General features: G+C 44.7%; 2 protein-coding genes across 2 annotated transcripts in view; one reads left to right on the forward strand and one right to left on the reverse strand.

Annotated features, from left to right (window-relative positions):
* The window catches only part of LOC113933884 (histone H2B type 1-A-like), a 98,426-nt gene that overhangs the window by 41,112 nt on the left and 32,698 nt on the right, over positions 1-24,616 (forward strand). The window lies entirely within an intron of this gene.
* On the reverse strand, positions 388-22,656 carry LOC113915721 (late histone H2B.L4-like). The gene is made up of 2 exons (XM_035725854.1): positions 22,451-22,656; positions 388-1,212 (listed from the first exon to the last, which is right to left on the reverse strand). Exons 1-2 carry the CDS (start codon positions 22,639-22,641, stop codon positions 993-995), a joined length of 411 nt encoding a protein of 136 aa, XP_035581747.1. The 5' UTR covers positions 22,642-22,656; the 3' UTR covers positions 388-992.

Consider the following 24,616-nt stretch of genomic DNA (forward strand, 5'->3'; position numbering starts at 1 on the left):
TTCTCCACATTTTCTTATGGACCCTGGTGGAGCGTGAGGCTCTCCTGTGTTCAAGAACTGACCTTGCACTTACGAGTCTTGGGAGTCTGTGCTCTCTGGATCTTAGTTGCTTCTGTAATAAACTAGTTATGATAGCATTGTTGTAAACACCAGATAAAATAGTACCTGTACAATTATGCTGTAAACTAACAAACATTGTATAGTGCTACGGTGATATTATCACAAACAGGACAGTACTGCTTTCTCTGCTGTTGAAATAAAAGACCTGATTAAAAAAACACACAAAACAAAAAACAAGTAAATAAATAAAGAGGAACCACCGAAGCTGTACTGTCAATAACATCTGCCAGTATTTACTGTACAAAATATTAAGACAGAAATGTTCACATGTATTCCAGAATCCACTTAAAAATTGTACTAGGAACCCATTATATCACGTTAACATAAATTTCAAATGCATATGAAAAATATCTTTTCTATAAGAGCATAAAGGATATTGACGTTGCTTCAGATACTTAAAAATCCCTTCAATAACCCGCCTAACAGAAGTCAGACGGATTCTGATTTCAGCTTCTGCACTTTATCTGTTGCCATATCACCCATAACGAACCTCTGGAAAATTCACCACACGCTCATGAGAGAATGAGAGAGAAAAAGGTAAACATCATTATAACAAAAATAACCCCCATTATGGCGGACCTACAGAAACATCGAACAGAAATGACCGCGTAGGAAAGCCAAGAAAAGCGGCATGGTTAAGCAGAGTCCACAGTTGTCCAAAGGAAAAACTGCACGCAAATATAGATGAAAGCAGTGCCGATCATGTTTGGTTCAAAGTAAAACTACTTTAAATATCCACAGAATGCCACAACGAGAACAAAAACTCTAGAGTTTGTCCCACTTTTTAAAGCCTACAGGCCTTTTCCCGCCAAGTGAGGTGGCTCTGAAAAGAGCCTTTGGTTTGCAAGGTGGTCAGGTGGTCTGGAGGCAGCTCATCGGCAGACGGTGTACCTGATGATGGCTTTGGTGGCCTCGGACTCGGCGTGCTTGCCAATCTCCCCGGGCAGCAGCAGGCGCACGGCTGTCTGGATCTCCCTGGTGGTGATGGTGGAGCACTTGGTGAAGCGGGCCAGGCGAGAGGCTTCGTCGGCGATGCGCTCGAAGATGTCCTTAACGAACGAATCCAAGATGCTCACGGTCTTCTGCGAGAGGCTCAGGCCCTCGTGAACCTGCTTCAGAACCCTGGGGAAGTAGGCGGCGAAACTGTTGGGGCAGCGGCGGGCGGCGGGCGGTGGCGGCGGCGGCGGCGGCATTGGCGGCTTGGCTGCTCGTGCTTCGGGCTCTTCGGGTCCGCTGCTGTGGGTTCCTCCGTGCCCGGGCATTCCCCAGAAGGGGTCTCACAGCCAGGCTCAGCCATGTGGGGCTCGCCTTCTCGACAACTCGGAAGGAAGGACAATGGCGGCTGCCGAGGGGGCGCTGGCCCATTTACAGTCGCTGCATTTCCTGACGTCACGGGCAACCTCCATATCTGATTGGACAAAGTGCAACGCAGGGGAGCGGGACTCTATGCCAGGCCGTGTCCCCTGCGACGGCATACTCTCGAGCTTCACATCACATCGAACAATCGGAGAAGGAAATCCAGTGCCCACTAAACTAGTTGGGACCTCGGTCAGAAGATCTTTCAAACATTCCATTTCATTGTGCATTTTGTCTGCTCATTTTCAACATCAAAACTGTAACAGATCTTAGGAGAGTCCTGTTTTTATTGGAATACGTTATATTGCACATCATTACCTTATTTCTGATAAGCAGTAAGTGCCATTGGATTAAGACATGCTAGAAACCAGGATGCTCTGGAGACCCAGAGTCAATGTGTCCATCTCTTAAAATGACACCAAAGGTAAAGTGGTGGTGATGGAAACACATGAGTACATAGGGAGAGAGGAAGAAAATGATGCCTGGGTTTCAACAGGCATGTGTAACAGGAGGTAGCAATATTGGAGCACCTTCCCTTTCTATTCAATTGCTTTGTGTGTGGGGGGGGCAAATTTTTTGGCATGTGGGGAGCAGCACACAAGAAAGAGAGGCATAAATTGGACAAGTCCCTTTTCATTTATCTACCCAAAGACAGTATATTAAGAATTTACAATTAAGAGGTGGGGGGGTATTTCAATTGGTCATAAGTAATTACATATCTCATAATAGCTCCTGGTGGTGCTAGTTTGTAAATGCTGTAAGGAAGGGCCAGCAGAATGGGATAAACCAGAGCTGAATCTTTTTTCCCCATGTTTTCTGCACAAAGTGAGAGGTGAGGATATGAGATTGGGGTGGTTGTTTGTGGAACTGCTGAAATGCCTGGGGCCCTGTAATCCTTTAGGTGTGTCCACAAGAGATAACCAGAGATCCCAGAAATTGGGACTCAGAATGGACTGTTGTCCTGGGCTAAGCCACCATGTCTTGGGCAGGAACTCTCCCATGGCCAGCAGAGTGCTGGTGCAAATCAACTGAGATAATTGATGAGCCCCTGCCCCGAGTTCTGACCGAGACCCTCAGGAGAAATGGCAAAGACCATAGTCTCCAAACACAGCACACAAAGAAGTAGTCATAGAGATAAAAACACCAGAAAGGTTTTTAGTGTTTTTATCAGCATTTACCAAGTTTAAAATTGTTTTCTTAACAGTAGTTAGGTTGTAAAAACAATACACACACACTAGAATTGCTGACCAAATATAAGTGTTGTTGGCTGGAATACAAAACAAAACAGAACTAAACACCAATTTACCCATGTTGTCTAAGAAACCACCAGAGGGACCTATATTACTCAACTCTTGTTGATCAGACATTGGATGTGGCCATCAGGGGAAGTCCCAGAGCTCGGACAAGGCAGCTCTCTGTAGTTGAGCGAGCGCCTAAGAGGGCTAATGGCTGAGGACTGCCAGCTGACTGCACTCTCAGCAGCTGAAGCAGAGTCTGTCTTTGAGGAGAGTTCTGGTTGGAACATCTTCATGTCTATGATAGCCTCATTATCAAATGATACACTAGCTACCCAGGCAACCGTAGTTTGACAGTGGTTTTGTTTCAGCACTATTTTTGGCTTTCATTTCTTGGTGAAAAGAGGTATGTTATCACATTATTCGGTATTCCATTTTTAGGCACCGTGCCCTGTTGTCTGCTATCTTGCTCTCTATGCTTATATCCTGGCTTGACTACAATGGATCCACGTGTGCTTCCTGAATCCGGGATGTCATGGCTGCCTTAAATTTGGGGAAATTACCAGACATTTGTCTTTGAATATTATTCTTCCAAACTTCATCCAAGTTTCTGCTTCTGGAATGCCGCTGACATGCATTTAATAACTATTTACCCCTTTCCTTAAGTCTCTTTTCCTCACTTCCATTCCATTTTTGTTTTTATTCTTCTATGAGGCGTTCTGTCTTACTTGTTTCACCTCTCTTCTAGTTCACACATTCTCTCTATCTGGTATGTGTCCTTTGTTGTGTAAACTTTGGTGGATCTTTTAATCTAGCGGTTAGTATTTTCAAGACTAGAAAACCATTTAAGACATTTTTGATAACGAGTCGCTTCCTACTCACATTTTACATGTCTTGTAATTATTTTTTAAAGATGTTACTTATTCATGTGTCAGAGAGAGACAGCGCACAAGCAGGGGCAGTGGCAGGCAGAGGGAGAAGCAGGCTCCCTGCTGAGCAGGGAGTGCAATGTGGGACTCCATCCCAGGACCCTGGGATCATGACTGGAGCTGAAGGCAGATGCTTAACCGACAGAGCCACCCAGGCGTCCCTCTTGTAATTATTTATATAAACATTTTAACCGTGTTTGGAAGGTGGCATTTGGTAATAATACTTTGGAAATTTCCAGTTTGGTTTCTTGTTTGGTTTTGAGAGGGGCGGCTTGTTTTGGGATTGTGTGATTGTGTAGGAGGACTTTATCTGCAGGAATCGTATAACAGCCTCAATTAAGGTTACTCCTCCAGGAAGGAAAAGAAGTGCATTTGCCATGTGTCTGGGTTTCTGACCAGGAACTGTTGGCGTCATGCTGGCAGTGCTAACATGAACCCCAGAGCTACATCAGGACACTTGTGTGAATACACATTCTCAGGGAATTTTTTTTTCCCCTCACTCAGAACTAAGGAACGGGGATAGAATATTCCTTGACATCTTCTTTTCCCAGTAGGAAACAGTCCATTTTTCTCAAAGTCTGTAGTCATTCAAGCACCACTTCACGCAAAGCCGAGTATGTAATGCGATGGTTCTTACTTGCTCAGGCCCATGTAGCAAGAGGTAAACAACAACAAAGTGTACATTCAAATAGCCTGAGTTCAGATACATGGTCGGCATCAAGGGAAATCGTTTTACTACTATCAATCTGAGCAATTCTCCTCTGACCTGAGGGAAGTGGTGAGAGTGACGTCCACGCACGGGCCTGGATTCATATTCTTCTCCTCACGGTTAAAAGCATACAACTAGTCAAACAAAGAAACAAACAGCAGGTAAAGTATAATTCCAATTTCCCACTCAATCGCAGAGGCTGAGTACCCAGTAAGACTCTTACTGGTTCAGCCTGAGACACCTGACCGCACACTAGGCCCAATGCTGTGGGTCAGCGGCTCCACATGTCTGATTGGCTAACTCACAGCTGACTGAGGCTTAAGTTGCCTTGACTAGAAGCCTCCATCATCCTCATGAAGCCGATCTGCAAGTCCTGAAGGTTTGTGATTTCCACAAGGAAAGATTTCAGGCTTAGGAAGAATAGAATCAGCTAAATCTGGCCTACTTAAAGTGTTAGCTCCAGTTACTAGGGAGCCTGGAATAGGAATTCTTTCCTGAATGTTTTGATTTAGCGATTTCTGTACTGAGTTTGGGTCCTGTCTTCAGTTTTTCCATGAATTCCATAACAAAATTAATGTTGAGTAAGGTGGATTGGGTGTGTACGTGGGGGCGGCGTTCTTTATGTGGCTGTCTTGGCTCAGGTCATGATCTCAGGGTCTTGGGATCGGGCCCCTCATCAGGCTCTCTGCTCAGTGGGGAGCTTGCTTCTCCTCTCCCTCTGCCTGATGCTCTGCCTACTTGTCCTCACTTTCGCACTCTTTCTCTCCATCAAATAAATAAATAAAACCTTTAAAAAAAAGTTTCATTGGGGATGGTCGACTTATTAGTACCATTTTCCCAGGGTTCTTGCTTATAATTTGTTACTTACGTGACAAATCCACTTCTCTCAATCAGTCTTTACCATAAACCACACTATTAGAGAATGAATGTTCACCAGATGCCCTTTGTCCTCAGTTGCCTTCAGAAGTGATCAGGGGTACTCATTTCCATTTTTTCTAGGCCTCAACATCCATTTTCCCTTAATGCATCTTGGAGTTTGTATCTGTCACTCACCTTCACACTCCCAGTCTTCATGGTCTATGTGGTGCATTAAGTGTTGTTTTACTCATGCTCCTATTTGGTTTCTGAAACTACGGAGCAAAGCACCCAAAGGAGTGCCAAACTGTCCTAACGGATTCCATTTCTTAATATGACTTCTCACATAAAACGCTACATATGAGACCGGTACATAAGAGCAAGACGCAAAACCTTTGTGTGTCACATGGACAAACACGGGGACTTTGAAACACCAGCAGTGAGCATGACAGAAAGGAAGTGCCTCAGTGGAATGCTGTTTATGCAAAGAGGCTCACCGTTGTATCTCTGAAAACGGGCATGGTGGTGAAGAGCCTTTAGCTCCCCAAATATTTTTCCCCATCTTGTGGCACTACCAAGGACAATTTACTGGTTGTTGATTTCCTGATAATGTTTCCCACTGGCCTTAGAGAATAAATTCCATACTTTTCCAAATCCTTTCATTAGATTTTTCAAATATTCCAGAGAAACAATAAGCAATAAACCTTACGAGGGTGGCCACTGATCCTAAATTCTTAGTGTAATGATCCCGAGGAGAACTCCGGAGTTATAATGGCTCATCCGTGTTCTTCTACATTGGACCAAAGAAACAACAAAACAACAACAAAAACCCAGACTTGGCACCTAGTGATGGAAGAGACATTGCACCCCTTCACGTCTTTGCTACACACAAAAGGCTTCTCTGGTATCCTTCGTTTTCTGGAACTGCCCACCCTATTTTTCTGGAAGTCATAATGTTCTGCCATAGCTAAATAAGTTTTGTGATGTGACACTCCAGGTGGTTCCTGGGGCACTTCTGATGGGCTAAGGAAAGTTTTTGGAATTTTGGAGATTCTCCAGATTTGTTTGACAGGGAATGTCATCGTTCACAGGGGCATTTACAAAGTATTTCAAGAGTACAAAAGCCATTCTCAAAATATCGACCAAATATGGATTGCCAAAAATACCGTAATCAATTTCTAAAAATTGAAATCAGAGTATATTCACTTTTGCAGAGATAGGAAGCTAGAAAAATAAAAAATATGATAAAATTAATCAACATTAATACCGTCTTGAGGAAAAGGGTGGTGAATGAGGTCACCTCACTTCTTTAACGGGACAAGAAGTAATCGATATGATGGAAGTAGCAACCTTATGATCTAATATAATGTTTCCTACTAGGACCCAAACTTGCTCTGGGCCCACGAACCCTTGTTTCCTTTTCCAATACCTTGATTTTGGAATAGTAGTGACTGTCCTGTGCCTGTCCGTCCATTGTGTTTTGGCAGCAGGTAACTTCTTGTCTCCTGTCACACGTTCTCAGCGGGGCAGGAATTACGCCTCAGCATTAATCAGAGCTGGAAATGCACCCTCATCTGGTGTACAGGATATTTAGATGAATCTGGCCTTTGCATTGATGCTGGAATGGGGGAAGATTTTGGTGACATTCACATAGGATGAATGCACTTGTACGTGAAGTCATGAATTTGGGGGGCGAGAGGGCTGACTCTTATGGGTTGAACTTGGTGCTCACATAATTGATATGTTGTATTCCTGATCCCTCGTTCTTCTAAATGTGACCTTATTTGATGGTAGACTACTACCCTGGCATTACCCTGGTGGTCATGTGCAGGTGAAATCATTAGGGTAGGCCTCACCCAATAGGACTGTTGTCCTTAGGAAAAGGAGAGATTTGGAGTCACAGACACTCACAGAGGGAAGACCATGTGAGTAGATATTGTTTTCGTGCAACCTGTAACAAATTTCAAGGGATTGAAGCCCCCCCCCGCCCCAGCCCTACAGTGCGTTCTCCCTTCACAGATATATAGGAAGCTGGAAATCAATTAAATGGAAAGCACTTGGATAATCAACATCTACTTTGAAATTCAGCATGTACCTATAGGAAAAGGAAACAAAGAAAGGAAAAAGCCCATGCGCCAAGAAGAAAAACACAATGAGTGTTAGTGTGCATTACCATTACCCTAAGTCCACCTCTCCATCAAATCACTTGAGGTAGAGGAAAGAGTCACCTTAGTTCTCGTAATTGCCAAGGATCTTCTTATTTTGATGCAAAATGATTGGGACAGGTCCCACTGTGACATATGCATGTTGACACTTAAACCACCCTGGTCCAAAGGAAATGCTTCAACAGAAACCCACAGGCAGACATGTCGACTATCACACCACCTTCCCCTTAATCTACAGACACAGGAAGGCTATTTTTGGTTGAGCCCTGGTCACCCCACCACACTTTTGGCCAATGTCTGTGGATCCTGTGTTGCCAAAAAATTTGCCACCCCCCCTCGCACAAAGCATTTGAAAGAAAGGGAAGGTGCTCCAATATTGCTACCTCCTGTTACACATGCCTGTTTAAACCCAGGCATCATTTTCTTCCTCTCTCCCTATGTACTCATGTGTTTCCATCACCACCACTTTACCTTTGGTGTCATTTTAAGAGATGGACACATTGACTCTGGGTCTCCAGAGCATCCTGGTTTCTAGCATGTCCTGATCCAATGGCACTTACTGCTTATCAGAAATAAGGTAATGATGTGCAATATAAAGTATTCCAATAAAAACAGGACTCTCCTAAGATCTGTTACTGTTTTGATGTTGAAAATCAGCAGACAAAATGCACAATGAAGTGGAAAGTTTGAAAGATCTTCTGACCTAAGTCCCAACAAGTTAAGTGGGCACTGGATCCTTCTCTGATTGTCCGATGTGATGTGAAGCTCGAGGGTATGCAATCACAGGGGGAACGGCCTGGCATAGAGGCCCGCTCCACTGCGTTGCATTTTGTCCAATCAGATATGGAGGTTGCCAGTGACGTCAGGAAATGCAGCAACTGTAAACGGGCCAGCGCCCCCTCGGCAGCCGCCATTGTCCTCCCTTCCAGGCTGTCGGGAAGGCGAGCCCCACAGGGCTGAGCCTAGCTGTGAGACCTCTTCTGGGGAATGCCCGGGCACGGAGGAACCCACAGCAGCGGACCCGAAGAGCCCGAAGCAGAAGCAGCGAAGCCGCCAATGCCATATCTCCATTCCGGGCTCCTGCTGAGATGGTCGATTGGACCCACGTGTCACATGCTTAAGCTCCCAACTGATGGTTTTCCAGGCACACCCTTGGCCCTTTTTCCAAAGCAGGCTACCTGGTTAGGCTGAGAAGGTTGCAAATCATCGCATGCTAGTTTCTTCTCATTTCACGCTAACTTCTTCAATTTACGTCTCTCCTCTGGCATTTACTATGAGCAGCAAGGCGAGACCAGGCCATGCCTTAAACCCGGTGCTTACAAATCCCCTCAGGTTATCTGTCCCAGCTCATCATGTGAACCTTCAAGTCTTCACCAAACACAAAACACTGGCACATGGTGGGGGCTAATACTCTGTCACCTGATAACAAGGATGGCCATTTCTCAAGTTTCCAATAACATGCCTCTAATTTCCATCTGCTATCTCAGCAGAAGCACCCTTCTCACTCACATTTCTAGCAACATAATTTTCATGATGCTCTATGCATTCTCTAAGATGATAAAGTCTTTCCCCATAGCTCTCCTCTTTTCTGTAGGAGCCCTCACCTGAAATACACTTCATGTCCATATTTCATCCAACAGTCCCTCAAAGCAATCTCAGCTTGTTCTATCATGTATCTCAAAAACGCTAAGCTCCTTACACACTACCCAGTTTCTTCCCCGCCCTCCACATTACCCAGTTTCAGAGCCACACCCAACTCAAGTCTTTGTTACAACATCATCCCACTTCTGGCATCAAAATCTGCATGAGTGTGCTAAGTCTCTCCTTACAAAGTACCACAGACTGGGAAGCTTAACAGAAATATATTGTCTCACAGTTCTGGAGGTTAGAGGTCCAAATCAAGGGTTATGGGCCATGTTACTTCCTTCTGAGATGTGTGAGGGAAGAATCAGATCCTGGTCCCTCTCCCTCGGGTTCTTAAATTACTGACTTCTCCTATTGTTTTGTTTTGTTTTTTTTCCACATTTTCTTCTCTATGCGCATGGCTTTGTGTTAACATTCCCCCCTTTTATACAGGCAAAAGTCATTTTGGATTAGTGTCCGTACGAAAGAGGGTATTTTAGCTTGATTGCCTCATTAATGATTCTATCTCCAAATATGATCCCATTGGAGGTCCTGGGGGTTAAGGATGTCTTCATATGATTTTGGTGCAGGTGGAGGGTAGGGTGGGGGATAGAACAACCCATGTGAGATACGAAAGTCGAGCTGTACATGGGCACATGCTCTGCTTCTTCCATCATATCGATTACTTTTTGCCCCGTTAGAGAAGTGAGGTGACCTCATTCACCACCCTTTTAGTCAAGACGGTATTAATATTGCTGAATTTTTTTGTATTTTAAAATATCGTATTTTTTATTTTTCTAGCTTCCTATCTCTGCAAAAGTGAATATACTCTGATTTCAATTTTTAGAAATTGATTACGGTATTTTTGGCAATCCATATTTGGTCGATATTTTGAGAATGGCTTTTGTACTCTTGAAATACTTTGTAAATGCCCCTGTGAACGATGACATTCCCTGTCAAGCAAATCTGGATAATCTCCAAAAATCCAAAAACTTTCCTTAGCCCATCAGAAGTGCCCCAGGAACCACCTGGAGTGTCACATCACAAAACTTATTTAGCTATGGCAGAACATTATGACTTCCAGAAAAATAGGGTGGGCAGTTCCAGAAAACGAAGGATACCAGAGAAGCTTTTTGTGTGTAGCAAAGACGTGAAGGGGTGCAATGCCTCTTCCATCACTAGGTGCCAAGTCTGGGTTTTTGTTGTTGTTTTGTTGTTTCTTTGGTCCAATGTAGAAGAACACGGATGAGCCATTATACCTCCGGAGTTCTCCTCGGGATCATTACACTAAGAATTTAGGATCAGTGGCCACCCTCGTAAGGTTTATTGCTTATTGTTTCTCTGGAATATTTGAAAAATCTAATGAAAGGATTTGGAAAAGTACGGAATTTATTCTCTAAGGCCAGTGGGAAACATTATCAGGAAATCAACAACCAGTAAATTGTCCTTGGTAGTGCCTCAAGATGGGGAAAAATATTTGGGGAGCTAAAGGCTCTTCACCACCATGCCCGTTTTCAGAGATACAACGGTGAGCCTCTTTGCATAAACAGCATTCCACTGAGGGACTTCCTTTCTGTCATGCTCACTGCTGGTGTTTCAAAGTCCCCGTGTTTGTCCATGTGACACACAAAGGTTTTGCGTCTTGCTCTTACGTACCGGTCTCATATGTAGCTTTTTATGTGAGAACTCATATTAATAAATGGAATCCGTTAGGACAGCTTGGCACTCCTTTGGGTGCTTTGCTCCAGGGTTGCAGAAACCAAATAGGAGTATGAGTAAAACAACACTGAATGCACCACATAGACCGTGAAGACTGGGAGTGTGAAGGTGAGTGACAGATACAAACTCCAAGATGCAGTGAGGGAAAATGGATGTTGAGGCTTAGCCAAAATGGAAATGAGTACCCCTGATCATTTCTGAAGGCAACTGAGGACACAGGGCATCCAGTGACCATTCATTCTCTAATGGTGTGGTTAATGGCAAGGACTGATTGAGAGAAGTGGATTTGTCACTTAAGTAACAAATTATAAGCAACAACCCTGGGAAACTAGTACTAGTAAGTCGACCATCCCCAATCAAACTTTTTTTTTTAAGGTTTTATTTATTTATTTGATGGAGAGCGAGAGTGCGAGAGTGAGGCCAATAGGCAGAGCGGCAGGCAGAGGGAGAGGAGAAGCCGGCTCCCCACTGAGCAGAGAGCCTGATGAGGGGCCCGATCCCAGGACCCTGGGATCATGACGGGAGCCAAAGGCAGCCGCTTAAACAACGCAGCCCCCACGTGCCCCACCAATCCAACTTTCTCAACATTAATTTTGTTATGGAATTCATGGAAAAACTGAAGACAGGACCCAAACTCAGTACAGAAATCGCTGAATCAAAAAGTTCAGGAAACAATTCCTATTCCAGGCTCCCTGGTAACTGGAGCTAACACTTTAAGTAGGCCAGATTTAGCTGATTCTATTCTTCCCAAGACTGTAATCTTTTCTTGTGGAAGTCAAAAACTTTCAGGACTTACAGATCGGATTCAGGAGGATGATGGAGGCTTCTAGTCAAGGCAACTCAAGCCTCAGTCAGCTGTGAGTTAGCCAATCAGAGATGTGGAGCTACTGACCCACATCATTGGGCCTAGGGTGCGGTCAGATGTCTCAGGCTGAACCAGTAAGAGTCTTACTGGGTACTCAGCCTCTGCAATTGTGTGGGAAACTGGAATTATACTTTACCTGCTGTTTGTTTCTTTGTTTGATTAGTTGTATGCTTTTAACCATGAGGAGAAGGATATGAATCCAGGCCCGTGCGTGGACGTCTCTCCCACCACTTCCATCAGGTCAGAGGAGAATTGCTCAGATTGATAGTAGTAAAACGATTTCCCTTGATGCCGACCATGTATCTGAACTCAGGCTATTTGAATGTACACTTTGTTATTATTGTTCTTGTTGTTGTTTACCTCTTGCTACATGGGCCTGAGCAAGTAAGACCCATCGCATTACATACTCGGCTTTGCGTGAAGTGGTGCTTGAATGACTACAGACTTTGAGAAAACTGGACAGTTTCCTACTGGGAAAAGGAGATGCCAAGGAAAATTCTATTCCCGGTCCTTAGTTCTGAGTGAGGGGGGAAAAAATTCCCTGAGAATGTGCATTCACACGAGTGTCCTGGTGTAGCTCTGGGGTTCAGGTTAGCACTGCCAGCATGATGCCAACAGTTCCTGGTCAGAAACCCAGACACATGGCAAATGCACTTCTAATTCTTCCTGGAGGAGTAACCTTAATTGAGGCTGTTTCAGGATTCCTGCAGATAAAGTCCTCCTACACAAGCAGACAATCCCAAAACAAGCCGCCCCTCTCAAAATTAAACAAGAAACCATACTGGAAAGTTCCAAAGAATTATGACCAAATGCCAACTTCCAAACACGGTTAAAACTTTCATATAAATAATTAGAAGAGGGACGCCTGGGTGGCTCCATCGGTTAAGCATCTGCCTTCAGTTCCGGTCATGATCCCAGGGTCTTGGGATCGAGTCCCACATCAGGCTCCCTGCTCAGCGGGGAGCCTTCTTCTCCCTCTGCCTGCCGCTCCCCCTGCTTGTGCGCTCTCTCTCTCTCTGACACATGAATAAGTAACATCTTTAAAAAATAATTACAAGACATGTAAAATGTGAGTAGGAAGTGACTCGTTATCAAAAATGTCTTAAATGGTTTTCTAGTCTTGAAAATACTAACCGCTAGATTAAAAGATCCACCAAAGTTTACACAAAGGACACATACCAGATAGAGAGAATGGGTGAGCTAGAAGAGAGGTGAAAGAAATAAGACAGAACACCTCATAGAAGGATAAAGACAAAAATGGGATGGACGTGAGGCAAAGAGACTTAAGGAATGGGGTAAGTAGTTATTAAGTGCATCTCAGCGGCATTCCAGAAGCAGAAACTTGGATGAAGTTTGGAAGAATAATATTCAAAGACAAATGTCTGGTGATTTCCCCAAATTTAAGGCAGCCATGACATCCCGGATTCAGGAAGCACACGTGGATGCATTGTAGTAAAGCCAGGATATAAGCATAGAGAGCAAGATAGCAGACAACAGGGCACGGTGCCTAAAAATGGAATACCAAATAATGTGATAACATACCTCTTTTCACCAAGAAATGGAAGCCAAAAGCTAGTGCTGAGAGAAAGCCACTGTCAAACTACAGTTGCCTGGGTGGCCAGAGTATCATTTGATAATGAGGCTATCATAGATATGAAGATGTTCCAACCAGAACTCTCCTCAAAGACAGACTCCGCCTCAGCTGCTGAGAGTGCAGTCAGCTGACAGTCCTTGGCCATTAGCCCTTTTAGGCGCTCCCTCGACTACAGAGAGCTGCCTTGTCCGAGCTCTGGGACTTCCCCTGATGGCCACATCCAATGTCTGATCATAAGAGTTGAGTAATATAGGTCCCTCTGGTGGTTTCTTAGACAACTTGGGTAAATTGGTGTTTTGTTTTGTTTTGTTTTCCAGCCAACAACACTTATATTTGGTCAGCAATTCTAGTGTGTGGGTATTGTTTTTACAACCTAACTACTGTTAAGAAAACAATTTTAAACTTGGCAAATGCTGATAAAAACACTAAAAACCTTTCTGGTGTTTTTATCTCTATGACTACTTCTTTGTGTGCTGTGTTTGGAGACTATGGTCTTTGCCATTTCTCCTGAGGGTCTTGGTCAGAACTCGGGGCTGGGGCTCGTCAATTATATCTCTTGATTTGCACCAGTACTCTGCTGGCCTTGTGAGAGTTCCTGCCCAAGCCATGGTGGCTTAGCCCAGGACAACAGTCCATTCTGAGTAGTAGGAGAGATGGCCCCAAATTGGCCAGTCATTCCTCTGGAACTAGGGGCCTGGGATATGGAGGTCAGACTCTCTCAGTAAGCCAAAGCTGAAAAGCCTACAATCTTTGGTGTTTCTGGTGAAGTCTTCCCGAAGCTCCCCTGCTGGGGCATCAGGGAACACGTGTTGTTGGTTGACCTTTCTTCTCACTGGCGTGTTTTTGTAGTACTTCTGAGAGAGGCAACAGGAAGCTTAATACCAACTCTGATTAGTTGATACAATGCCTGGAAAGCCAGACGACGGGAAAGGATCTTCAGGGGGACCCATCTGTGATAGCTGCAGGTTCCAGGCTGTCAGGAGGAAGAGGACTTTGCGGTACACTGGGAATGCGCCGTCTGGGACTCGTCCTTCTCCCTCGCCTCTCCTGTAGTGGCACCTGTTGTGTTAGGCTGAGCAGCTGACAATGATAGTAGTGACTTGGAAAGGTACGTAAACCGGTCCTGACAAACTGGCTTGTGTGCCCAGGCCTGTTCTGATTTATTTGTGAGTATTGGTTTTGCCATCTGTGAAGATCAGCATCTGGTTGCTTGGCAAGAATAAAGAAAAGGTATTCCAGTGACTGTGACAGAATGGAGGCTCGCTGGGGATTCGTGGCTGCTTTACGTTCTCTCCATTCTACTCTGGGCACTACTGGGCAGTACTCTGCTCTTGCCCCACCGGGGCAGGCCAGGCACGCACAGGAGAGCTCTGCTTGCGAATTTCTGGGATCTCCGGTTATCTCTTGTGGACACACCTGAAGGATCACAGGGCCCCAGGCATTTCAGCAGTTCCACAGACAACCACCCCAATCTCATATCCTCACCTCTTGCTTTGTGCAGAAAACATGGGGAAATAAGATTCAGCTCTGGTTTATCCCATTCTGCTGGCCCTTCCTTACAGCGTTTACAAACTAGCACCACCAGGAGCTGTTATGAGATGTGTAATTACTTATGACCAGTTGAAATACCCCCCAACTCTTATTTGTAACTTCTTAATATTCTGTCTTTGGGTAGATAAATGAAAAGGGACTGGTCCAATTTATGCCTCTCTTTCTTGTGTGCTGCTCCCGACCTGCCAAAAAAATTTGCCCCCCCAGCACAAATCAATTGAATAGAAAGGGAAGGTGCTCCAATATTGCTACCTCCTGTTACACATGCCTATTTAAACCCAGGCATCATTTTCTTCCTCTCTCCCTATGTACTCATGTGTTTCCTTCACGACCACTTTACCTTTGGTGTCATTTTAAGAGATGGACACATTGACTCTGGGTCTCCAGAGCATCCTGGTTTCTAGCATGTCCTGATCCAATGGCACTTACTGCTCATCAGAAATAAGGTAATGATGTGCAATATGAAGTATTCCAATAAAAACAGGACTCTCCTAAGATCTGTTACTGTTTTGACGTTGAAAATCAGCAGACAAAATGCAGAATGAAATGAAATGTTTGGAAGATATTGTGACCGAGGTCCCAACAAGTTTAGTGTGCACCTGAATTCCTTCTCCAGGAAATAAAAAAGGAAATTAAAAAGGTACATGGAAACACATGAAAATGAGAACCTAGTGGTCCAATACCTCTGGGATGCAGCAAAAGCACTTCAGATGGAAGTGTATAGCAATTACAGGCCTACCTCAAGGAGCAAGAAAAATATCAAATAAAACCTAAATGAGCTAGAAAAAGAACAACAAACAAAACCTAAAACGAGCAGAAGGAAGGACATAATAAAGATTAGAGCAGAAATAAATGATATAGAAGCGAAGAAAACAATGAAACCGATCAATGAAACCAGGAGCTGGTTGTTTGGGGTGGTGGGAAACTAGTAAAATTGCGAAAACTCTAGTCAGACTTATCAAGAGAAAAGGAGAAAGGAGCCAAATAGATAAAATCACACAAAAGAGAGGAGAAATAACAACCAACACCACAGAAATACAAACAATTTTAAGAGAATATTATGAAGAACTCTGCCAACAAATTGAATGACCTAGAAGAAATGGCTAAATTCCGAGGGAAACATATAAACTACCAAGGTGAAATGGGAAGAAATGGAAACTATGAACGGACCAATAACCAGCAAAGGAATCGGATCAGTAATTAAAAAACTCCCAACAAACACAAGTCCAGGGCCAGATGGCTTCACAGGTGAATTCTACCAAACATTTCAAGAAGAGTTAATACCTATTCTTCTCAAACTACTCCAAAAAAATAGAAAAGGAAGGAAAACTTCCAAATTCATTCCATGCGGCCAAAATTATCCTGATACCAAAACCAGATAAAGACACCACTAAAGAAGAGCATTCCAGGCCAGTATCCCACATCCCTGCTGAGCATAGACGCACAAATTCCTCCATAACGTACTAGCAAACCGAATCCAACAACACAAGCACAAAAATCATTCACCACTATCAAGTGGGATTTATTCTCCAGATGCAAGGGTGGCTCAATATTTGCAAATCGATCACCATGATACATCACATCAAAAGACAAAGGATAGGAAACCTATGATCATTTCGATAGATGCAGAAGAAGCATTTGGCAAAGTACAACATCCACTCATGATAAAAACCCTCAACAAAAGTAGGTTTAGAGGGAACATGCCTCAACATAAGAAAAGCCATAAAAACCCAGAGCTCAGGACGCCAGGGTGGCTCATTCCGTTAAGAGTCTGCCTTCGGCTCAGGTCATGATCCCACACTCCTGGGATCGAGTCCCGCATTGGGCTCCCTGCTCTGCAGGCAGCCTGCTTCTCCCTCTGCCTCTCCCTGCTCTCTCTCTTTGTCTTTCATGAATAAATAAATAAAATCTTAAAAAAAAACACACAGCTACCATGAAAAAACTCACATGTATGAAAAACCCATGCTAGCATCACCCTCAATGCAGAGCAACTGAGAGCTTTCCCCCCAAGGTCAGGAACAAGACAAGGATGTCCACTCTCACCACTTTTACTCCACATTGTACTGGAAGTCCTAGCCACAGCAATCAGACCATGAAAAGAAATAAAAGGCATCCAAATTGGCAAGGAAGACGTCAAACTTTCACTATTTGCAGATAAATGACATTGGGAGGAAATACTGTTTCTGCGCTTGAGACGTCTCCCTTTCCTCTTGCCTCCTCGTTCTGAAAACAGGACTGAAAACAAAAAAACAAACAAAATATGACGTGAAACGTGAAAAACACTACAAAACCCACATAACTTATACTTTATCTCTTCCGGAAAGAGTTTCCTAACTAGCCCCTGGACTGGGTTCGATGCCCTTCCTCTAGGTTCCCGAAATAACCTGAGCACGTCTCTGTCATAGCATTTAATATATTATATCTCTGTGACCAAAGTATCTGCCTCCCCCCTCTAGACTCTAACCAGTTTATGGGCTCTCAGCTTATCCTTCTGTGATTCGCCCCACCTAGCAGTGCCTGATGTAGTAGGTACTCAGCAAATGTTTGTTGCATAAATGAATAGATGAATGCAGGCTCTGTTGTAAACCCGAACCTGAGATTTCCTGACCCTTCTTGGGGATAGCCTGGCTAAACTATGGTGGTTGGAGAGCTGAAAATTACTTGAAAGTGGCGATTCCAGGTTTTCCTTTGTTTTTCCCCGATCTTAAGGGAAAAGGGGATGTTTATCCTGTTGCAGGGAACGACAAAAACTACTATCCCAAGTTGTACAGTTTAGATAGATGACCTCCCCCAGATGTGACAGTTTTATTGCATTTCTGCCAGTGGATTTTCCTCCCTTCTGGGAAGTTAGGTGGGGAGGGAGGGCATGATAATGTCCCTCATGGACCTCTAAAGCCCTATGACGTAAGGACTGGCTAGATCCCGGATGGACAAAGAATAAACCTAGGATTAGAAAGTTGAGTCAATTGCCATGTGTCACACAGTTCAGGAAGCAGGTAAGCCAGGATTAGACCTCTGTTCTACCTAACACGCAGCCTAGATTCTTCCAGCTTGCTGCTTCCCGGACTGGGGTGGGGGCTGGAGGGGTCCTGTGAATGGAAGCAGGTAGTGTAGCTGGATGCTGCTGTGGCAGACCAGTTGAGGCAGGGGGAGAGCCTGGATATCCCGGGCTCCCTCGCTGAGGCTGCCAGCATCCTAATCCCTGGGAGGCAGGGCAGGGATAGAGCTGGAAATCCTGGAGCTCAGCCAGAGAAGGGCTTTTCCCTCTGACCCGAGTGAGGCCTCTGGAAGATGTGACGGGACCAAAGACACAGCTCGTGGACCCCTGAGGCACTTACCCGTAGGAGGCCTAGCTCTACTAGATCTAGGTGAAGCCTGGCTGAGCACAGTCCCATGGCCCTGAAGTGCTCAGGCCGCGGGCTGGAGGTTTAGGACTCAGACTGTGTTTTAGCCTCAGATTACCAGCCTCCGAGCCTGCTGTGAGAGGTCATAGCCACGGGTTCCCAGGTCAGTCTGAAGTCCTACCAGATTTGAGGTCTGCTGAATTAAATGGCCTATCCCCTCTGCTTTGCCCATCCTCTCCCCTGATGCCAGAGTGCAGCAGAGCTTATCTCCACACCTAATCATAGGTCCCATGATCGGTATTCTATTGGAGTGAAATGCTCAGCCTTGACTCCAAGGGAATTCAAAACTTTCTGGGTTAATAAGCCTCTTCAAAGGAGGCTCATTTGACACCTGCTTATTCACCTCCTCCGCTGCTAATTTTTGGGATCTTGGAGCCACTGTGGAATTCCCTGTGCCTTAGCTTGACCCATCACTCCCCGCCCTCCTTTTTCCTGTCCAAGAGGGACCTTACCTGGGCTTGGGGACCCTCTGAATCCTAAATCTTTACTACCTATAGGCTTTTCTCAAGCAAGCCTCCCTCTACTAAGGAAAAGTAAAGGTGCAGGCACTCCTATTCTGGCCTCTACTTCTGTGCATCCTCCCGTCCCCACATTCACAGGCATTCACTGGACCCAGTCTAGCACAGGAGTCAAAGCTGGATTTGATTCCTGGCTAGGCCACGCGTTAGGTAGGTGAGCTGGGGTAGTGGATAACCCAACCTCTCTGGGGCTCCCTTTTCTCAGCAGAAGGAATTATGCCTGCCTGTCCTGTAAGGAAAATATGGGGGCAAAGGGTAAAGACTGGACCTGTGTGTAAAACAGACACAGGAGAGTGCCTGCCGCGTAGAGTCTTCCAGAGCTCAATTTAAAAAAAAAATAAAAAGGTTCTTATGGAGATTTGTGTAGTGCTAGATCCTGGAAGGTGAGGAAGGGTAGGATGCGGCCCCCTAACTTCTGCGACATTGCAATTGAACAGAGACCTACCACAGGCATACTCCCAAATGACTACCAATAGAAAGCTGCATCTGATCAAGACCAGGATGCACACATTGTGGGGGGTTCAACGCGTATGAAGAGAAGGAGCAGGGAACTCACCATAGGCCTGTACCAGACACTGCACCTGGCATGCGACATCTGTTCCCTCGTTCAGCCCTAATCATGGCCCTTCCGGAGGGGCATTATAAAGAATACACCCGCTTTTGCAGTTGGAGGTACTGAGGCTCAGGGAGGGAGAAGTCACTGTAGGCTGGGATGGTCAGGTCGTCTTCACAGAGGAGGTAGGATCTGAGCCAAGACTTGCAAGGTGAATGGCACTTGGATAGGGAGAGGGTGAGTGGGAGAGGGTGAGTGGGAGTGAGGAGGAACAGCTTGCCAACAAAAGCCTGAGTCAGCAATGCCCAAAGCTAGCAAGGTAACAAGGCACACTTTCCAACTGCTCCCTAGCAACTTCCCCTTGCAACTCAGAGCAGCATTATCTCTGCAACTTTACTAACAGAGGCTCAGGAAAGCAAGAGTCGTCCTCCCTTATCTCACCATCAGCCTTAAGCAAACAGATGGAACCAAGGTAGCCAGGAGAGCAAGTCCCTACAGCTGCCTGGCATCAAATCACATCGCCCCCCACCCCTCCAACTGCCTCAGGGCATGCCTCTCAGGACTGAGAATAAGTATAGCCACCATTCACTGAGCCCTCTGTCTGCATTATCCCACTGAATCCTCTCAACTATCTTGTAGACCCTATTGTCCAGAGGAGGAAACTGAGGTTCAAAGAGGTCAAGTCACTTACCCAAGACACCACAGCTAGTAAGAGGCACAGCTGGGGTTTGAACCCAGGTCTAATCTGACTCCAGAACCTGTGCCCTTAATCACTCTTGCTGTAGAGCCCAGTCCCACTAGTTCCCAGCAGCTGTAGGATTCAAACAGCTGTGCTGACCATGTTGTGTCTCCTTTCCCTGTCAGTGCAGCCTCGTAACACACTACTTTTCCCCAGAAAACAAAGGCACCAGCACTTCAAAGAGAACAGATTATGGAAAAGGTGATGCACTCTCATCTTCCTACGAAACTTTGTGCTCTGCAAATCCCTAAGCCCCAAGAGATGCCCTTATTCTGTCTCCAGAACATTTCCCTAGAAGGAGGTCCTCGTGTCCTGATTTTGCCTGCTGTCCCAGCACAATTATGTAGAGCACCCCTTTTACTCTCAAAACCATCTGCATTAATTGGACATGAAATTATACGGTCACCCTACCTCACACCTCAGGCCCGTTGGCAACCCTGACACATGTGCTGGACAATGATCTGCTGCGTGAGGGTGGGGTCCGACCTGGGAGGAGTAGCCAGCCTCTCTTTGAAGAGGAAATAAGGGATAAACAAACTAAGAATGTGGCTTTCAGGGGATTCCTAGTACAATCCAGCTTCTTGGGGCTGGAGGGTCAAGGAACAGAGGTAGGGGAAGGCCTGGAATGCAGAACTTGCCCTAGTTGGGGGCAGGAAGGGCTGAGCACAGCTGGCTCTCTCAAGCACAGCTGTGCCTCACATATGAGGAGCATGGAGAGTTGGACACCCAGACATAAACAGGTGAAGGAAAGACTAAGGGGTCAAGCCCACTCCACTAGCCCCCGGTTTACCTTCTATCACAGTCCACGCTCTTGCTGCAGAGGGAGCCCAACTAAGCCTTGGGTCCGGGCTGCTTCTGGGAAATTGAAGCCCCCAGGACACAGTAAGACCTTGGGGACAGTTGAGAAAAGCAAGTGGCCAAGGGTGCAGAAGTCATGAGAAATCCGAGCTCTATAGTCTGTTGCTGACTACACACAGGAACAAGCACAGGAAAGGACCCAAATAATGTCGAGAAAAAGCCATCCAGGAGGAAGGGATTTACTTCCAAGAATGCTAGCGGGATTTACTTCCAAGAATGCTAGCAGGATTTACTATTGGAAAATTTATAATATGATTTATGGGAATAAGCCAAACGATATAAAAAAATGTTAATCTCGATAGGTGGTAAAACAGCTCGTGCGAATGTTTTAGATCCATTCTGTTACCTAAAACACTTTGAAAACCAAAGATGTTATTGTGAACACATAGACCTCAAGCGAAAGCCTAATATCATGTTTGCGGATGAAATGCTACTGTCGTTCCTATTTCAGTCAGGAAGGTGACAAGAAAGTTTCTGTCAACATCATGATTTGAATGTCCCTCACCCCCCCCAACTTTGTGTTGGGTGTACTTGTGAGATTTAATTCAACAGAAGTCTCCAGATAAACTAAGATTACTAATTCCCTTCATTTTGCATTAGTCCAAGGAGCCAAAGTCAACTGAAGATTCTATAAAGTACGTTTAAGTTAGCAATATGATTTGGAAGTTTTGATGGATATTAGGCATTGAATTGTTTTTGAAAGTTGACCACCGAAAAGAGGCTATTTTCAGTTGACCTGATTGCACCAGAATGAGTAAATCTCTAGAACCATTTCTGGGCTCAGGACAACTTTACACGTCTCAAAATTAATAGGAAGCCAAAGAACTTTTGCGCCAGTTGTATCTGACAGTGTTTACTTTAACAAAACATTAGAATAGAAATTTTAGTCAATTTATTTTAAAATAATTTTTAAAAACCCATGACATCATGATGATATAAGTGCATGTGAAAAATATGTTTTCTAAAAAAGTAGAGTGGAGACTGACATCGTTTCAGATATCTGAAAATCTCCTTAATATCTAGCCTAAAGAACTCAGATGTATTTTTACGTCTACTTCTGCATTTTATCTGTTGCCATATCAGACATAATGAACTTCTCAAAAATTCCACCATGCACTAGTGAGAGAATAAAAGGGAAAGGGTAAAGACCATTAAGAAAATATCCCCATAAGGTTGACTTGGAGAAATAATTAAGAGAAATGACCATTTAGGAAAGCCATGAAAATCATTATGGTTAAGGAAAATTCTGATTTTCCTTGGAACAAACTGCACTACAGTCATATATTAAAGTCGAGCTGTGATGTTTCATACTGTTTCATTCATGGCACAAATGAGATAAAAATCGGCAGAATGGCACAGGTCCAATAACTTACAGAAATGGCACTCTACGCAAAGAAATGATTGCAACGTGGTCAAAGGAAATTGATGATTTTGCTTGGAACAAATTGCACTAAAGACATACAATAAGGTGGGGTTGATACAATTGGTAATGTTTCATAAACGACAAAGGTGTTATAAGGATGGGCAGAATGGCACAGGTCCAAACGCTAGAGTAGGTGGGTCTCTGGAGAGTTACAGGTCTTTTTGTGCCAAGTGAGGTGGCTCTGAAAAGAGCCTTTGGTTTGCGAGGTGGTCAGGCGGTCCGGAGGCAGCTCACTGGCGGAAGGTGTACCTGATGATGGCCTTGGTGGCCCCGGACACGGCGTGCTTGCCAATCTCCCCGGGCAGCAGCAGGCGCACGGCTGTCTGGATCTCCCTGGAGGTGATGGTGGCGCGCTTGGTGGAGCGGGCCAGGCGAGAGGCCTCGTCGGCGATGTGCTCGAAGATGTCCTTGACGAACGAATCCATGACGCTCACGGTCTTCTGCGAGGGGCTCAGGCCCTTGTGAACATGCCTCAGAACCCTGGGGAATAGGTGGTGAAACTGTAGCGGGGGTGGGGGGCAGTGTTGTTGAGAGGGTGGTGGTGGCAGCAGTGGCGGCAGCACTGGCACGTTGGCTCTTTCTGCTTCGGGCTCTTCGGGTCGGCTGCCGTGGGATCCTCCGTCTGTGCCCAGGCTTTCCTAAGAAGAGGTCTCACAGCCAGGCTCAGCCATGTGGGACTCACCTTCCCGACAGCTCGAAAGGAAGGACAATGGCGGCGGCTGGGGGCACTGGCCCATTTATAGTCGCTGCATTTCCTGTCGTCATGGGCAACCTCCACATCTGAATGGACAAAGTTCAATGCAGGGAACACGTCGCTATGTCAGGCCACGTCACATGTGCATTTGATTGCACACCCTTCTGCGTCCCATCCACCAATCACAGTGGGATTCTGGCATCTTCTAAACTTCGTGTTGCCTCTATCAGAAACATGCCACATAGAGTTATAGGTCATCTGGACCACAAACTGATTCATGCCTGCCATATGGAACAACAAATTCTACCTCTTTTTAGAGTGGCTGAACATTAATTGAGGCTTTAACAATATACCTACAGATTAAGTCCTCCTAAACAAGGACATAATCCAAAGGCAGGCCACTGTCAGTAGTATCAGTAAGCCAAACTATATCTAGTAAAAGCTTATTATCAGATATAAATATATTAAAATATGTTTAACCTATATGAGTCAGCGATAAGATACCTAAAATATGAGGAAGAAATATCTAATTACTTACGAGAGCAAAGTATTTTGAAGAAACATTTATGTTCTAGAACAGAACCTCATAACCACTGGAATAAAAGATTGAAGAAATTCTGGACAGCATATAGGACACAGCTGGATAGAGAATTAGTGAATTAAAACAGGTGGAAGAGATTGTGCAGAACACCTTATAGAGAGACAAAGAGAAAGAAAATTTTAAAGAGAGCCCAAGAGACTTATGAAATGGACTAAGAAGTTATAAAGTACATGTCCTAGGCATCCCAGAAGCAACACACTGGGTGAATTTTGGAAAAGGTCATACACATAAAGGTCATCCGTCACATTGGCTGATTTATGCCTACACCATTTTCACCTTAAGATGTCACCAAAGCAACCAAATTGTACTGATTTCATTTTCAGGTCCCAGAGAGAGTGTGAGTCCCATAACTAGAGTTCTCACTGCCATGAGAATGACTCTATCATGGCCCACTACTGGACCATTTTCTTTCCTCCCAATATCATAACAGTATTTCATAACAATGTTATAACAGTATAAATGATATTCCACTATTTTCAGTAAATGCTATTGGGAAAACTGGACAGCTACAGGCAAAAGAATGAAACTGGACCACTTTCTTATACCATGCACAGAAATAAACTCAAAATTAATTGAAGAGCTCAGTGTGAGACTTTAAATCATAGAACTCCTAAAAGAAAACGTAAGCAATAATCTCTTGGACATAGGCCTTAGCAACATATTTATGGATATGTCTCCTTGGGCAGGGAAAACAAAAGCAAAAATAAAAAGCTTTTGCACTGCAAAGGAAACCATTAACACAAGAAAAAGTCTAACTAGTGAATGGGAGAGGATATTTGCAAATGATATATTCGGTAAGTGGTTAATATCCAAAATATATAAAGAACTCAAACAACTAAAAAGGAAAAACACAATCTGATTAAAGAATGGATAGAGGACCTAAGGAGACATTTTTCCAAAGAACACATACAGATGACCAACAGACCCATGAATGGATGCTCAACCTCATTACTCATCAGAGAAATGCAAATCAAACCACAATGTGATATCACCTCACACCAATCAGAAGGGCTAGTATCAAAAAGTCCAGAAAATACAAGTGTTGATGAGGATATAATGAAAAGGGAGACCTCATGCACTGTTGGTAGGAATAAGACTTGGCACA

This window comes from Zalophus californianus, chromosome X, assembly GCF_009762305.2.
Source record: "Zalophus californianus isolate mZalCal1 chromosome X, mZalCal1.pri.v2, whole genome shotgun sequence".
NCBI classification, from domain to species: domain Eukaryota; kingdom Metazoa; phylum Chordata; class Mammalia; order Carnivora; family Otariidae; genus Zalophus; species Zalophus californianus.

Excerpts from the sequence above, each read along its gene's own strand:
- LOC113915721 (XM_035725854.1), bottom strand. The coding sequence starts at position 22,641 with ATGGATTCGTTCGTCAAGGACATCTTCGAGCACATCGCCGACGAGGCC. Across the intron at positions 1,213-22,450 it reads ATCAGGTACACCTTCCGCCA|CCTCTCGCAGAAGACCGTGA; the intron begins GTGAGCTGCCTC and ends CGAGGGCCTGAG.